Below are 18,241 nucleotides of genomic sequence, written 5' to 3'. Positions count from 1 at the left end.
AACCAAAATCGTAAAAGTGATTTTGTGACGATTCAGCGATTTCTCGGTACAGGTACTAGTACAGTCGTCATTGCTGGCAAATGGGAATGGGGTCTTGTTAGCGAAGAGAAATGGTTCGACTACCGCCAGGTGATTGAAGAGAAATGGAGCTATTGGGGATAGCAGGGAATGTTTTTCGGGACTCGGATAGTTTGGCTTAAAGAGTTGCCAGTGGGAGAGAAATGGCGGCCATAAAGCTGAGATTGTTTGAGTTGCAATCTTTTCGATGTGGAATAAGAAATTTCGACATGTATGTGCGGGCGATAATTTTAAGGATGGCTAGATATATCATCACACAGCACAATTTATTTATTTTATAAAGCAATATTCATGTTTTTTTTTACTCATAAAACGCCCTATTAAATGCTTTTACTATCGCTCAGTTTGTCATGCAGCGACCTTTGGTTTGCATTTTCCTCTGACTCCGTCTTTCATTCCGTGCAACACACATCTGACCTTGACTGGTTTCATTTCAGTTCACTTTTGCCATCTGACTGCACCACGGTCTTCTAATTAACCCATTTGGGGTTAAGTAAACTTGAATTTAACCCAACCCAACTCTTGTGCTCCCCCGTTTTTTAAACTTTCCCTCTTTCCCTTAATATTCTGGACTTTTTGCTTGCCTTGGGTCATGGCACATATGTTTTTAATTATAACTTCTGCACTCACTGCTCGTCGAACCAACTCAGATATTTACAGAATTCCCCTTGTTTGGCTCACTCTTTTTTATGGCTTCCGAGCCCGAGGCTTTGTTCCACATTTCACTCTTTCTCCGGACTTTTTCTGCGTCCTTTCTTCGGCCCTGCTATAATTTTTTGCAAATTTATGTTGCGTTACATTCACAACAAACGAGACATTTTATAGCAGATCATCAATCAATTTGTCAGCTTTTCTGGCGAAGTCTTTTGCTCGCTCTCCCGATCAGGGTCTGGACCACGCCCCACATGTGATTAAGCATTTGGGCCCGGCAGCCATCCGAACATAAACCTATTTATAATACGGCCGGGAACCGGCAACAGGGAACCGGGAGCAGCAGCCGGAATATGCTATAAAGTATAATTTTATGGCAGTGAAAACCACAGGCGCCTCGGGCCAAAAAAGAACCATTAAAACCCTTGGATGAATGGGTAGAAAAATACGGGAGCAGTTTGCTGCAGTTGCCATGCGTTGGCAAACTTTTGCCACATTAATTTCAGCCGCAAAAAATACGTCTCGTTGACGGAGTCTGTCAATGTTGCCGCTGTGCATGTTGCATGCTGCATGTTGCCGCCTTGACAAAGGAAAATAAAGCGAGTTGCTGCTGTTGCTGCTGTTGCTGCTGCCGCTGCTGCCACAGAATGAAGACAAATGGCAGCCTGCTGAAAGCTGTGTAAAGTGTGTGCCGAGTGTAATTAGACAAACATTTGGTCGGGCCAAGAGCGAGGCCAATTGCTAATTGCCTCAATCAACAAAGTTTTCATATTTACGCCAGAGACAAAGTTGACAAAAATTGTTTTTTAATATGAGAGCTGGCAACTATGGTAAGAGCATGCAAACAAGCTCGAAAAATAATTAGTAAGTTAAATTGTACCCTCTTTTTATCTTTGTTTTAGAATAAGATGAATATTCTGATGTATGTATCTTTTCATAAATAAAAACATTTAATTTCTAACTCCGAACGTCTGACGGTTATTGCTTTTACAAATATGTCTGTCTTTTTTTTCCGTGTACTAAAATTGCACACTTGTCGCCTTCCGCATTTTCATACTGCTGATCATTTTTGTCGCATTCTGCGTTAATGACAACCGACAAGCGACGAAGCGCGGCTGTTTCTAATTGTTTTAGCACTCCCGTTGGCTGGAAAAGCGGGAAAATTAGAAGGAATTTGGGGTGCAGCAGCTATTGTTAATGGATATTTGGCTCGTCTGCGGCCGGGCAAGTTCAATTTTTCGGTAAAGTGTTAATTACACCAGGCAACGACAAATTTTGAAAGATTCCTCCGTGGCAGCTGACAAATCATTGGTTGTGGGCTGGACCTTCCGGGGGGAAGGCAGTTGAGGTCCAGAAACTGCGGTTTCTGCCACCCGAAACCAGCGACGTTTGACAAATGTGGACCAGCCACGGCCAGAGAAATTTGGTGAGAATTAAGCCACGGGGAGCGGCGGGCAGAATTATTGGGGAAATGGGGTGAAAATGCTCTCGATGAGGAAGCAATGAAAACTCTCGGCTTGCTCTCGGCGGTCGAATTTAATTGCTGTTGGCGAAGGGAATGTGTAAGCGGCTTGCTGCTTATTTCTTGTTACCAGTATGCTAATGCTGTTTATGTTGCTGGTTTTCCTGCAACTGTTGCTGCTTGTACTGTTCCTTGTTAGTGCCTTTGGCTGGATTCCCGCCTAGTGCACTAGGAAATGTTGGTGCTGCGATTGCCAGGAATGCCGAATAGTAGTGCCTGTCTATTAACTGACTGCTAACTAAAAATTTTCGATAGCACAAGTACTTGCAATCTAGCTTCTGAGCCGATTCTTAATGCTGGTTAACATTCATATCTTTCAAAATACTCAGTTGTATTTAGTTGTTTTATTATAGTCTTAGTTCTAATATTAGCTAGCTTTAATGAATTCTTTCAACTCATGCTTGAAATATTGCAGATAGTTGCTTAATATTTACGTCCGTCCCAGTGACTGATACTTATCAAAGATATATGGCTCATTTGATCACACTTGCAGCATGGTTATTCACTCAGCAGCAGGCAGCAGCTTGTAGTGGCCTCAAATCGTAGTCACGTTGCCAGCATTGCGATAATTGCGTCTAATAACTTTTGATGGCTGTAATTAATCCCCAGTGACGACCCGCCTCTGACCCGCGCTTAATCCATCACTCCACCGAAGGATGTCAACGAGGAGGAGCAGCAGGAGCAGGGGAAGGAGCAGAAGCAGCACATCATCATCTCGGGCGATTCTGTCAGCCATGAAATTGACACGTCTTTGGTATTAAGTGGCACATTGAATAGTCCAAATTAATACCCGTGCTTCATGGTTGTTATCCGCGTTGTTCAACCGTGTTCTTCAATAGCAGGTCTGGTCAATAGACTTAGTTAGCGCTAGCAAGTGAAAATCACGAATGGGATTTACTTCGATTTCTTTAGAAAAGAGTTCATCGAACAATTCAATATACTCGTACATACACATTGAATATGACTAGCTTTTCTTAAGCAAATGCATCACAGCTAAAAGTACTTAAAAACTATATACCATTTTAATGAATTGTATATATTTTGCCTACCCGCACTATAACTCGTATACCTGTAATATTTACATAAAAGGAATGCTAGCAATAGACTATAGAATGGTTTATCTTGCAGCAAACTCCCATCTAAGCGATTTCGAAAGAACAAAAGATCTTCAAAGACTCCTGGGTACTCTTTAGTATTGTCTTGTAATTTCTGCACTTTCCAAAGCAATTAAGTCGGGGGCGCAACCCTCTCGAGGGGCGGGGCACAACAGCAGGGAGGGGGCGACTAGATGGGTGGTGGTGCCTTCATCTGTGCGAGAGAAATGAACATAAAGTGGGCAAATGTGCCATAAATTAAAACTAAATGCCGACCGATGCTGTCAAAGGCAGAAAAACGTGAAGACGAGCGGCGACTGCAGTCGCAGTTAAGATTAACGCACACACGCATCCGCCACGCCCACAGAGGGGCGTTAACACCCACACGAACACAGCTAGATATACACCCATACAGAGGAACTCTCATAGATGTCAAGCATTGGTCGCAATGATTTACGGTTTCGCATAGGGGAAAATTGCGCATACGACGCGTTGCCGCCACTAAGAATTTGTTTGTCCGTTTTTTTCGCCGTTACTCTCTGCTGTTGTTCGCTCATAAATTGTACGCAGGAAAAGTATTTCAATGCAAACAAGAGCTGACGTTTCGAAAAGAATTCGCTTCTCTAAATACCCTTTAAGATGATCTAGAAATTGTTGCTTTTACATCGCACAAAGAGAGTTTCTTTTATTTGGCATGACATCTAGTTTTACTTTTCATTCACCAATCTGTTTTATTTTTCCAATTCTCCATAATATATTACTTCAATAGAAAATATGCTTATTGACGAAAGTTCTGCGTAGAATCACTTTAGGAGAGTAAAATATGAAGATAAATTGTTCTTTGCAATTAAATTCAGCCTACGTGAAAAACTGTGACGCTCTGGGTGGTCGGCTTTGCATCTTTGTAGCAGTTCTTGGTGGCGACACTTGGCAGACATTTGGTCATTTGTTGGCACAGCTTGTTGCACGCTGCTTAGTGAGAAAAAATACGGAAAAACCGGGCAGACATTGGAAAAAAGTTTGCGCCACATCATCTTGTTAGCATTTTGTCAGCTAAGATGTCACATTCGCTTTAGCGAGAGATCTTCAGCGCTTCTTCGTCCGCAACAAGTTGACAACAACTACAGCGAGGCAAACACGGCCGAGAAAATTCCGGAAAATGAGAAAGGGAAAAATCGGACGGGGAAGCGGCCGTGGAGTCTTACGGTGCACTGGGTTTCCTTTGTACACTTTCACCCCTATCCCGCATGCACTTTACGCCTCACTTGACTTACATTCGGGGCAACGACAACCGGAGATGAAAACGCCTCCGCCTTGTTTTTTCCCTTTAACCGCCCCTCGCAGCACCCACCACACCCCCTCCCACCATCTCGCAAAATCTTTAATTGTCGCGCAATTTTCCAGTTACTGCATTTGTCGCTTCGCCCGCTTCTCACACTTGCCATGTGCCCTCCTTAAAATTGCCAAGGAATCCATGTATTCATTCATTTGTCCAACGTTATGTACAGTGGGCTTGATTGCGCAAATATCAAGCTTTAAAATAATAATTATGACAAATTTTAAAACACGAAATGCCAATTATTATTTACACGATTATTAGAAATATTGCTTTATTTAATGTACTGGCATTTATAACCTTCCCTACCTTTATTTGACTAACATTTGATTGTATCTCCCCAGGAACTTAAACTTTTATTAATGCTTTATATCGGCTCTGCAATTAAATTCTCATAATATTTAAATATATTCCATAGCCCCCAAATCACTGTTGGCCCATTGGGTGAGTTTAATTTTATGCGCTGCCATAAAGATTGTGGCAATCACCTGGCATCTTTATAGCGGAATGCTTAGAATTAATTATAAGAAAAATTCTTAAGGAAAATTCCAAAGAGAATATAAAAACCAGGGGTATATTTTTAAATAATTCAGCATAAATTCCAGTAATCCACTGTGCCCATTCAGTCAACCATTCATTCATTCATTCTTGCTTCCCATTCGGGATTCTCATCTTTCGCAACTTGTCCCTTGCTTTCTGCTGGTTGCTTTCATTGGGGCGCCACTTTCCGATGCAAGTGATATGCCTCCTGACCCCCAGAGCCCGCCTTCCTTGTGGCCACGCCCACTGCGACTACCAATTAAATGGGCAGAAGACGGTTGCAGTTTCAATTAAGGGAATTAATTGCGTGTGCGGCAGTCAGCTTGAAGAGCCTCCAAAGAGAGAAAAACTGTCGAAGAATGAGAACTCCCGGCTGGTTGGTCTAGATAAGTGACACTTATCTAAATACATATTTACCTGGCTGCTGGGGAAAGTGGGCGAGGAAATATTTAGCTCGAGGAGGGCAAACTTTGTATGCAGCCCGCATATTGTCGAAAGCGGAAATTGCAGGAAGCTGAAGATTTTTATCGATGCCAGTTGACAGGCGCCAGTAGCAGCACTCGAAGGAAGTTTAGTCGAGCACTGTGTATACAATCCACCTAAGCACCACCTGCACCACCTGTACTGCACGGTACGCCCACAGAATATAGGAAAAGCCAGGAGAACTTTCCCAACCATTGCTTCCGTTCATTTTCAACCGTTGTGACGAAACCGGAACAAAAAAGTCCAAGAGAATTCCAATTAGGGAAAGATCAAAGATCCAGAAATCGGAAAATACCACCAGCATAAACACAGGCAAATTATCGAGGGAAAAGCCAAGTGAGGGGTGCACTAAAGAAAATCCATTAAATTTAGTCAATCGATAAACGAAGTCACAAGTTTTTCATCATCGGTGGTGCAACCAAGTGGCAGCCGGAAAAACAATTCCTAAAAAGCCTTGCACCATAAAAAATACACTTTACGATCCTCACGCAAACTATAAAGCTAAAACAGCAGACAGAGATAGCATCGGAAAACGAAAGAGATGGCGAGATATACTCGCAAACAAATAGGGGCCCAAAGCAGCGACTCACTGCGAGTGTCAATGGTGATGTAAAGTGTCACTTAAAACGCGCTCAATATTTGATGGCCCGAAGACAAAATTGAGCCACCTCCGCAATGCAAATGAAAGAGGGATATGCCGCGGTACACGCCGTGACATGAGCGTAAAACGGTTAGGTTGACAGCGGTTTCGGAATACATTTTCTTACTCAATTCGTTCAGTTTTGGACAACTGCAGTGAAAGCTACAATTAATGAATGATTGAAGTAATGAAGTTAGCTCTAAGAATTGGTCAAAATTTCAAAGAAAAGTGGAAAAAGTCCGATTTGCGTTGCTAATACATTTCTATTTTATTGAGCAATCGTAGCCACACAGTACGCATACTCCACTTACAAAGTGGAAGACCTCCCCCATACCATCGATTCCCAGGCGAGCTAAGAAAAAACCTTTGAACGATCTTCGGGCGAACAACGTGAACGCATTATAAAAATGTTTTACGATGCTGAGCCCAAAACGGGCGAGCTGAAGAACAAAACAACAGAATAAATGCTGGAAAGCGAAGCAGAGCGCGTTTTATTATGTCGTCGAACGTTGGCGAGATAAGGTCAGTTTCGGGGGCGGGGGTAGGGGTAAGGGGAACGGGGGTTGGGTGGGGGGAAATGGGGGAATGGGCGGAGGGACTAGGGCCAAAGAGCAGGAGCCCAGTGGATTGACCGCTTTGCATGTCGCGCGCTGCATTAAGCGAAACCGAAAACAAAGCGATGACAGCAGAAGGGAAAAGTAGGGGAATAATAGTGCACTGGAAAAAATGACCTGATTTTACCTGACTTACAAATTCTTATTCTTATGCTGTTTATAAATTGCATGATGCCATTTAAATGTATTTTTAAATACAAGTAGAATCAATTATGTTAGGTTCATGTACTCTGCTATAAAATGGGTCTTATTAGCTAGTTTGATGTTGGAATTACTTCCAGTGCATTGTGAGGAAAGGGGTGGAGAACTTAGTGGAGAAGCCTAAGGAAGGGAGAACAGAGTGCTGAGAATGGAGAGGCGACGTCTGGACATGAGCGCCAACATGAATCGCTGACGGCGGCAGCTTAATGGATATGGATATGTGGTATATGGATGTGTATTCCATGTAGATCTGCCGCCTTCCAGCTAAAAAAAAATTAAGTGAAAATACTCGAGCTTAGTTGCACTCTATAATCCTAAGGGTTCACAGGGTATGGCAAGAAATAACTTTGTTAGTTCAAATCACGATATTGGCGCTTTTATTTTAAAATTGAAAACCACTTAAAGCGCCACGAAATAGTATTCATGTATTAAAAAACAATGTTGTACATTCATAAATACCCATAAATACATTTGGGATTTTGGCTATGCAAAAATGACTTCATAAATATTGCAGATTGCATATGCATGCTGCAATAGGCAAATAGAGCAGAGAATTTTTATTCAAATACTGCAACATTTTGTAGTCAACTTTAACAACTATATAGAATATATATTCCCGTTCATGAGTATCAATATTGACGCTTGCCTTTAGTGCACTGTTGGTTTATGTTTAGTGATTAATTCAATGCAAAATCAAAATGTTTGAATGCCAAATCATTTTTCCCGGATATAAAGCTATTTAGCATAAAATCGGATTGTTATTTGAATATTTATTAGTATTTATAAATAACGACTTTAGTACTTTATTAGAGGGTATTTAACCAGATGCTTACAAGCAGACAATCTTCCTCGTTCAACCCTTTCTATTTCGTTGGTATTATTATATTTTTGGCCCGCTCCCTATATTTTCCCATTTCATTATCAAGTTTAATGCTTGGACCAGCGGCTTACTTAGCGGCTAGCCAGACGAAAATAAAAACATAGAGCCAAAGGTCTCCCGCCGGCGGTGACCTTTTCAGAAGATATCGAGCACAGGCCGTATGTGAAGCGCCGTCCAGAGCATGCGAGTATTCCATGTTGTTGTTTCAGTTGTTTGATAGGCCATTCAATTGAATGTTTGAGGCTGGACGACAACTGGCAACTCATCAAAACCACGTCATCGTCCTTTTTTGCAGAGGAGGCCGCAGGGGTGGAGTGTCCACGATTAAACGATGGCTGATCATATGCAACAGCGGCCACACATCGCATCGCCAACGAGCAAGTAAAAATGACAATAAACAGCAGACGTCCAACAGCAACTTCCACAGTGGCAAATTGAGTTGTTTGGTGTTTCTTTTTTGTAGTTTGCTTGGCTTTACTCAATTTGTATTTTGTATTTCCACATTAAGAATGCGACGCAGCTGTTGAAGAAGGTTAATTGTTGTTCTTGCCGCCGACGTTGTCATCGATATTGATTATGATATTTTTTAATGGAAGGCTGAAAGATGAAAGGCCCCAAGAGATGAAAGAAACTTCAGCACGATTGGAGCGAACAATAACGCAGAGATATGCGTGTGTGTGCGAGCATTTAATTACCCGGTTAATAAATATTAAAATACTGATAAGTCAAGCGCACAAATTGCTTAATATATGCAATCAAGGTGCGGACAAAAGGAGAGTTGATAAGATTTCTGCAATGAGCTTTATTATAATTTTCAATTAGCTTTATCAAATCTTTTGGATAATCGTGAAGAATTACGTTACGCATTTAAGTCCGAGCTACGTTTAACAAGCTTTTTGACCCAAAATGAGCTTGAAAATGGTTTTACAATATTCGGCAACTTAATTACGGCAAGTACGTAATATAGCTCAGCCAGCTATTTTGATAAGTTGTATTTACTCATTGTCATGTTCGGGCGCTTTTAACAGTTTACATACACTGGAAATGTGGCACAACCTGGTTCCGCCGCCGCCACGCCCCCTGCCCAGGGCAGCCGCCCACCGCCAGCCATTCCATTGATGCCAACCATAAGTGCACAACAATTCGCTGGCCAACAACTTTGAACAACAGCGACCACAACTGGCACACTCACACAAAGGCAGCGATAACAACGATAACATTTTAGCACATAAATTACAAATGCATGAAAAATTTTATATCCGTGTTGTGCACTTTTGGTTTTATTTTTTGTTTTGTCTTTTAACCTTTTTGTCCAGGTTTCCTTTTTCATTGTTTTTGCTCCTAGGTTTCTGCTTTTGGCGGTAAACGCAACGAATGTTGCTGCTGCCATTTATGTTGCTGCTGTGCCAGCCACATGCAACGTTTGCCGCCAGTCGGGCAAAAGTTGGACAGATATCGCACATACATATACACCTGGATCTGGGATCTGGAATGGGATTGAGGTTCACCCAGAATTGTCCGCAAAAGGTGGCGGCAAAGGTGCAGTGCGGTCAATGCGTTATTTGCAATTCATTGCTGCCATGGGAGTCCGAATGGCAAAAGGCAGGAAGGTGGGTGGCGAAGCAGATGGAGCTGGCCAGGCGACAGAGTAGCACACCGTTCATGGTCCGCTTTCAGCTTTATGGCTTAATTTTTTGGGGCTGCCGCTTTTGCTATGCTGTGCTGTGCTGCTTGTGCAACACATTTCGCAGGCAATTTAAATGCTAATCAATTTGCCGCGTTTAACGCTCCGCCAGCAACATGGCAATCTGCCCCACATGCCAGCAAATCCAATCCAGCCACCCACCCATCGAAACACAGCATTGCACACAGCACACAATTCAAACAAACAAGTCGCCAAGAATTATGAAAGGCAGCGAATTCTGCACAGGGCCCAAAAGCGGCAGCCAAATGAAATAATAATCACTGGCTAGGGAAATAAATATGGACCGGGAATGGAAAAAAGCCAGAGACGCGCAAATTGCATTCGCGCAGGAAAATCTTCGGTGCTAAATTATAGTTCATTAAAAAATTTCGGTAGTTTGTTCGCGGGAACTGTTTAAAATATACATTTATAACAGTTTTATCCAATCTCAAAAAATGGAATTTAAATCTGAATAATATATTTTACAAACTAGCCATGGCCGCAGTGCTAGCAATTTTTTCCATAACCCAACCGGTGTTTGCTTTTTCTAAACCAGACCAGAAAACACAACCAGAAAAGCCAAGGGAGTGGGGAAAATAGTAACTGGACAGAGAAAAGTTATGAGCGATGTGCAGGCTTAAAAAATGCAACACGTTGCATTTGAATAAAATGTGCGAGTAAAAATTGGGCGACCAGAGCGCGGGGTATTTTTTGATAAGCGGAACGAGTGTGGAGCTATAGATAACAGATTACAAAAAATATAGAACAAACTTTTGATTTATGGCTTCGGCTCTAAGATTTGTAGATGCAAACATAAACCGAAATCGAAATCGGTCGCACTCTAAAAAGCACTGATTGTTGTAAAATTGTAAAAGAAAAAAAGACATTTCTAAAAGTACGTTTTAAAGGTGCTTCAATTCGGAAACTATTCTATTCCCGTGAAGTTTTGTCAATGATTTTAAAAATCATGGACAACCAAAAGAGAAGTACTTCAATATAGATGATATAAGAAGACCAGCAGCAGATGGAGTAGAGTCAGAGAAGAAAAAAAACAGAGCCGAGATAAAATTTCATTATGTCGATTTTGTGGATTTTCCTTAGTAAAGAGAAAACTGCGGGGGAAAACATGACGAAAAAATGAGGAAAATAGGAAGCTCGAATGGCTGCAAGTGGCTCAAAAAGTGCCTCAAGATGTGGCAGCATTGGTCCAGGACAGCAGTTACTTTGCATCTTTTAAGCACTACTCTTCGGACGGGGGGACACAAGGATAAAAAAGCAATGTCAGTGGGAAAATTGAAGGTAAAGGGATAAAGAAGTTTTCATTGGTTTCGGCTGCGGGCTGATGCAGCCGAAGCAGCTTCAGGTATTTTCTCATCCTTTTTATCCAGGCTCATCAAAATCATTCATTTGCATGAAGCCAAATTCCCAAGCTAGAAGCCAAGAATTGAGTTGAATTGATAGGGATTTTTATGGAATTTTAGGGGTGTCTTTAAAGATTAGGATATGGGAGCTTAGATATTATAAAATACCTAATTATTATTGAAGTCTCGATCATTTAAGCTTTAAAAATAGAAGTCAAATGAAATGATTAGTTTTTTCTATTATTTCATAAATTTTAATATTCTAGTCTATGTTCTACTGATATGTTTACTAATAAAAGTGTCATAAAAGTGTCCAATAACTCATTCGAAGTTGATGAATTGTGTCGGACGATTATAGATTTTTATTGCTGACGTTTGTCAAAGTTTTAATCTCGGGAAGCACATAATTATTACCCAATTTTATTGGATTTCAGTTTCAAAAAATGTTGCTCGGAGGTATTAAAAATATGTTTTAAGAGCATACTTAAAATGTGGCTTTTTTAAAAGCTTCCAGGCGATAAAGCACTTTCTTCAAGATCCTCCCCCGTGTTTAATTTGCCAACCCTAGTCCTGGTTACGCCACCCTTTCCGCACACTCAATACCCCCAACCGCCCAGAAACCACAAAAACCCCCTTGGGTTTATCCGCTTTAAATTTGTGTTTATCTGGGCACACGACTCGATTAATTTCTGTGAGGAGGGTGCGAGGGAGGGCAAGGCACGGCCAGGGCAAGGACTAAGGCGGCTGGGCGTGTATTTAATTGCCAAGGACAATTAAAAACAATTTTGCAGGCACAAAAGAGTTGGCGATAAATTTAATTGGCCCGCTACCGTTACGCCCATTGATTATTTTCGGTGCGGTGGGCGTGGCTGGGCACCGAGGAGCACTTTTCACACCTAGTGACAAGGTGTTCAGGGTTGCCATCGCCCAAGAAATCGGGTGGATGTAGATGTGGCTGAGTTTTCTGTTTGGCTTTCCGCTGGAATGGGCGGCAATTTATGCGGCTGTCAGTTGCAGGGGCAGCTTGGATTTTTATTGGCACCCGGCACGCAGCCAGAACTTCCTCTCAAGTAATTGCATCGAGCACATAAATCAATTGAATTGCATTTTCATGCGACAAGTTTGGCCAACCCTCGATTGTCTGCAAGTGAAGTGAAAGCCAAAAGTAGTTTTCCTCCAGGGCCTGCCTCTCATCTTTTTTAGCTGGCCCTCGAGCGTGGCGTAATCAATTGAAATAGCATGCAATGCGTCACTGGCAGAGCCAAAGCCCCACCAACTTCGGTTCCAAATCGAAGCCAACCCCCTTCGAAAAGTGTGGAATATTTTCCCTTGCTTGCAATGGGACACGTAGGAAGATTATCGGCGACTTCGTTTATGGCTTATCAAATTAAATGATTAATGTTTCCCTATGTTTCCTCCTTCTTTGGAAAATGTCATCAGCAGCTTCCAGCTTGGCTTTTTCAATTTTATTTTCTTCCCCGGAGTTGAAATGTTTTCGTGTTGTGGTTGTCACTTCGGTTTAACTTTCTTTCAACATTTTATTGAGAAAGTTTTGTTTGGGGCAACCTTTATGCTTAGTCTAGATTTGTGGCTGGCAAAATTGTTTCCAAGTGTTTAGTGTCAATAAGATCGAAGGAATTAAAACTAACCGAAGGTGTCGTGTTTATTGGAAGTGCTCTTGGGTTGCAGTTTTTATTGGTGGATAATCAGGTGAACGCAGTTGAAAACTCGTCTTCTCTTTTCATCTGTTGAACTCTATTATTTTAAACTCTACTTAGGACCCACCATATCCACTCAAATGAAGTAATTTGTCAGTCACTGAGTCATTTTAATATACTAGTATATGCGTTTTCTTTCGCTCCACATTATACTTTCACTCTCATCATCCAATCATGGTTTCACTTGCTCCTGCGGCGCACTGAAAATTCTCAAAATTTCATCAGCTAAAGTTTCCACTACCCGCGGAGCTCATGATCCACACACACACTCACAAACACACCCATCACATTAATCAGTCAGGACGGACAGTGGGACGGACAGAAGAATACGCACTCAAAAGTATAACTCATCAGGGCACAAATTACAAAGACAAACGATGACTGACAACCGCAAGGCTTTTTCGGCTCCCAAACGGATGGGTCGGGAAGTTGGTCGGGGTCACCACTTAGCACCCACAATCCACAGAGATGCAGTTGAAGTCGAGGGGCAGGGGCATGGTCCGAGGGGCAGGAACACGAGCGTTTTTGTTAATTAAACAAATGCCGCAGTGACATGTGCGCATCACGAGCGATGTGATGACTTTGCCGGGGTTTTGGTTTGGGCCGCTGCGGTTTATGCATCTGCATTCGTGATGGTGGTATGCATGTGCACCATCTAGGGTCGGAAGGTCGGATAGTTGGGTGTTTTTGGGAGGGTTGACTGGATTGGGTGGCTTGGGTGGCTTGGGTGGGTCGGTGGTGCTGAATACAGTACCCACTGACAATTCCGCTTGACAAAAGCGCACACAAATAACGGAGGAAAACAGGCGACATCGCTGACAATGGCTCCGCATGCAATTTAATTTATTTCAATTGCAACGGAATTATTACGACAGACGACAAAGTGCCGTCGCAGAGCAATTTACCCAGAATCCCTGGGCATTCTACTTCTTTGTTTCGCCCCGCTTTGCCCCAAAAACGCAGCTTCTTTATCGCTTTTTTAGGGAATTGTTAATAAACAAATTCATGTGCGAAGAAAGTAAGCGCAGCCGGCGTCGATTTCAATTAAACAGACTCGTGGCTCCCGTTGCCCACTCAAGATGATAATGACCGCAGTGGCGGTGGTGGGGGATTTATGAAGGGGGTCCTATGGCTTTTTGCGCCAAAAAACAAAAACTCCCTCAGAACTTTTGCTTAATTCGGCCCCCAATGGTGAACAGCTCCATGGGTGCTATTAAATATCAATTTAAGCTAGCAAAATCCAAAGTGTTTGTAACTTTAGATAAAATTTATGAAAATAACAAGTATTCGCATGGGTATACTTTGACTATGAACTAATATTAATTTATTTTGAATATAGAGTTATATATAGAATAGGAAAGGATTTCGACAGTAGTAGTCATCTATGTACTACTGGTCTACTTTAGCGAAAAATCGTGATTTCGTTATGTTTCGCATAAAAAATTAATTTGAAACTATTGAACGGAAAGAAGCCTTAATTTAATATCTTCACTTTGATCGATTTCAGTGTACTCGAACTCTTAGTAACGTCCCCATTCAAGACACCCAATTCCCGTTGCCAATTCCCAACTGCAATTTTGCAATTCCGACCCATCGTGGGTGGTTCTGGGCATTCAGTTTCGCCACTGTTGTTGATTTCGTTGTTGTTGGTGGGGCAACAAAACACTTTTATTTTTTGTGTTGTTATTGCAGTTTTTGTTGTTGTTTGGCTTGGCCAGTTTCAAGTGTAAATTAATTTATGAGGCACGCCATGGAGCCGGCGCCAGAGTTGCGGTCACCGACACCCCCCTCGAATCCGCCCATGAACGATGCTGAGAGGGGATGGCGGGGAAATGTCAGGCCGAGTGTGAAATTTCATATTTGAATACTCGCCAAAACGTTGACAAATGAAGTCTGCATAATTGGCTAACATTTGGTCACGGAGTTGAGTGCTTTTTTGAATTTGAATACAGGCTGGAAATTTTTTGATTTATTGGGCGGCCAGTGGGATGGATATATCAGGTTAACTATTTGGTAAATATCAGCAAAAGTAGTAGCAGTAAGTAAGTAGTAGTAGGTAAGTAGTAGTAGTCGAAAAATAAGTTACGTGTATTTGCCATATGTCGCGAGTTCCTACCTAACTTAGTTCTTTAAAATGATTTTCCCACTTTTTTTGGAGATATGTGGAATTATTTAAAAACCCCATTTTTTTAGTATAGCGATAAAAGAAACGCGTTGATTTAACTCACCTTTCAGCGTGCCGATGAAAAACAGAGCGACCAGCAAATTGAGATTGCCAAACATGTTGATTGTTGTCGGATTTATGTTTCGAATGGCTTCCTGCTCCTTCTGATATCTGCAACGGTAGAAGATGAAAAACAATGAATATGTAAATAATTATTTATAGCTGCAGACGCACCCGTGAGTCAGTCACTATGAGCGACGGAACAGAAGGCGGCAATTTGTTTGATTGTTTGGTCTGCATAATAGAGACATATCGGTATAGAGGGTTCGAGAATGGGGCCCAACCCTGGAAAAACAAGTGCGGAAGAACGCCAGATGTCACCTGTGATCAGTTACCTGTTCCATTACCTGTTAGCTGTTACCAGTCACCGGTTCACTGTCATCATTCAAATGTCATTTTCCTGAGGGGCGGGCCACAAATTGCCGATTGGCACGCCACCTGACGCTAATCAAAACTACACATGCACTTTTGGGGGCCAAGGGCCTTTGGTTCGTTTTCCCTCTCCCCGTAGCAATTAAGCTTGGTTTTGTGTTTTGGGCCTGCTAAATTTTCATTACTGTGGCCATTGTCTGACCCAGGAACAGGGGGAATTTGAATTCGATTTAGAGCCATTGGTAAGCCCACATTCGCCCCACAGTTCCCCTTTTCCAATCGCTCGATGATTGTCATCGTAGGTGTGACTAATTGTTGGTCATTTATCTTCTTTGCTTTCTTCTCGAATTTGATTTTTTCTGTGCTCCTCTGGTCTCTTTGTTTTTCGGTTTTCCATGGAAGTCATGAATAATTTCCGTTCTAAATGGAAAGGCTTGGCTTTCCCTTTTCCTCGTCTTCTTCTGTGACTCTAATTGATAGATAATTGAAGGTCTTGCTGGGCAAAGGCGAGGACTGATCAATTGGCTGTATAGCAGGCACCAGATGAATGAATCCCCTGATTGAGTGACGTATAAGATGGGCTTAAGTGGATCATGCATGTTAAGTCCATCGATGGGATGATGTCACTTCGGGATTGGTTGGCCTTGTAATCTTAAAAAGGCTTTAACGGAAAAATGCGTAACCACGTTTCTTGAAAACATGTTTGGTTTAATAAAACTTATTTGTTCACGGCCTTCATTTTATTTCAGAAAATGTGTACTAATTGTTCATAAGCAGATCGAATATTTCTATCATTTTCCTAGTTGAGTTTAAAATTTGCAAAACAATCGCTTTTTTTTTAAATATAATGACTTTGCGATTCAAATCTAAGCTTCTTCAACATTTAACTATAAATTGATTTGGTTATCAATTCAAAAAATAACACGCTCTTGTACAATTTATTAGACTTTATGCAGGCATCCTATCTATATCTTTAAATTCGTTGCAATGTGTCATGTGCTCCCAACATGATACCTAAAATCTGTGACACCAAGTTTTATATATAAATCTCATGTGGGTCAGTAAAACTTTTTGATTGACAAATGCAAAAGACATTTATGGTGCGAATAGAATAAAATCAAATAAATTAGAGCCTCGAATGGCTGTCAGAAAAGTGTTTGCATGCAGATGTAAGCTTGGGCAATTCCACCCAACTAGACTCTGGCTACCCGGACTGTAATGTGACTTGCATGTCCGTGTATCTTTTGTATCCTTCTATCTGGGCTCCCTTTATCCGCTTCCTTTGTATCTGTTCGCTGCCACCGTAAACAAGTCGGCAAAGACCCACTGCCATGGGCAACCGCCCCGCCCCCTTGGGCAGGTGAACTTCCCGCCCCCCCTAGACAGGTGTACAAAACCGAGCCCTAACATAGTCACACACGTCTCATTTTCCCTCCGCATTTCGCTCCTGTTTTCATATATCTTTTTTCAGTTGCTGGCAAACTAATTTTAACGCAAATGCGATACTGTCGCAAGTGACTGAGACCACTCCCCAGCCTGTTGTTGGGTTTCCTCCGGTGGTTCAGGTGGTTTAGGTGGCTCCAGTTGGGAGTGGTGCTTGTATGTCACCCTGTCAGCAATACCCTTACCCAGATGAGTCCTTGGTGACCTCAAGTGTTGGTAAATGTCGAGGTTAGATTCTTATTCGTAGGTGGTTTGGAATAACATACACAATTTACACACGTGTATTTGTTCATTTATTTGATGAAAACTTTTAAGTTTGACTAGTTAAGAATTTACTATTTTAGTTTATTTCCTATGAATCATATTTATTTTTATAAATTTCTATGTTCGCTAGTACAAAAATAGGATGGTAAAATGAATCAATTTGTCTTTATATTTTTTTCAGTTAACTGGAACAGAAGTCTAATCACAAAAAACAAAATCTTGAACTTTGCGACACTCACGTGCTTTTCGGTTTGCACCATAATTTACATTATTATAAAGTTTACAGACGAAAGTCAATGAAAAATCTTTAAACAATGGAAACTCATTTTAGGGCAGAAAAAACGGAAACATATACATTTCATTCTGACAAATGGTCATTACGGTCAAAGTTCGAAATGAGACAAAAGGAAAAGCGCTGCAAGTCGGAAAATAGAATCATACTTGAATACTTTCGTTTTTTCCTTATTGAGGTATTCACCAGATCCGAGACCTTTGCAACAGAAATGTGTGAAAATTCTATGGAAAATGAAAAGTTACCAGAATCTCCACCCCTGCCGTTTTGCCCTTGGCTGTGGAAAATTGAAAAGTTATCAATTACCGATCCATTTTGAGTGATTGAGTCTTCCAATATACGCCCACTTTAAAATGAAAGTCTAGCATATGCCAAAATGCTTTGTTTTTCTCGGTTTTCCCCCGCCCATCTCACATTTTCCGAGCTTCTTTAGCTCAGGTTACAATTTTATGGCCCCAGGGCGAATGAAGGTAATTGAATTTTGGTTCTCGGCCAAGCGGCTGATAATGTGGGGATAACGAATAATGTTCAAATTACCAAACGAAATAAAGCACAACTACTACACTAGATTACGGTTGTAATTATTTGAAGTTATTCCTTGCTAAAGGTCAAAATCTTGTTAGAATACTGTTAAATTGAATACGCTTTTGTTAATAACATATATTTATCTTGCTAATTTATCGTGGTACACACTTAAACTGTAATCATAAAATTCCTTAAAAAAATCATTTTTATAATTTGCAACAAATCAGCTTCTATGGGCTAATGAAAATTAACCCACAACAGCAGCACTTAATTCGATTCACCCACTGAGGCACTTGACTTGATTGAAGGCAGATCAAAT

The 18,241-nt window shown here is 41.4% G+C and overlaps 1 protein-coding gene across 2 annotated transcripts in view; it reads right to left on the bottom strand.

Moving 5' to 3' along the window:
• Window positions 1-18,241, bottom strand: part of LOC6529478 — a 71,520-nt gene that overhangs the window by 47,403 nt on the left and 5,876 nt on the right. For both annotated transcript variants that reach the window (XM_015196884.3, XM_002090444.4), the window contains exon 2: window positions 15,031-15,137. In XM_015196884.3, coding sequence (XP_015052370.1) covers window positions 15,031-15,085 — 55 coding nt within the window. In that variant the 5' untranslated portion in view covers window positions 15,086-15,137. The remainder of the gene's footprint in view (window positions 1-15,030; window positions 15,138-18,241) is intronic.

This window comes from Drosophila yakuba, chromosome 2R (genome assembly GCF_016746365.2).
Source record: "Drosophila yakuba strain Tai18E2 chromosome 2R, Prin_Dyak_Tai18E2_2.1, whole genome shotgun sequence".
Taxonomy (NCBI): Eukaryota; Metazoa; Arthropoda; class Insecta; order Diptera; family Drosophilidae; genus Drosophila; species Drosophila yakuba.
Note: the sequence above shows the minus strand (reverse complement) of the source record. Positions and strands in the feature narration are given on the sequence as shown.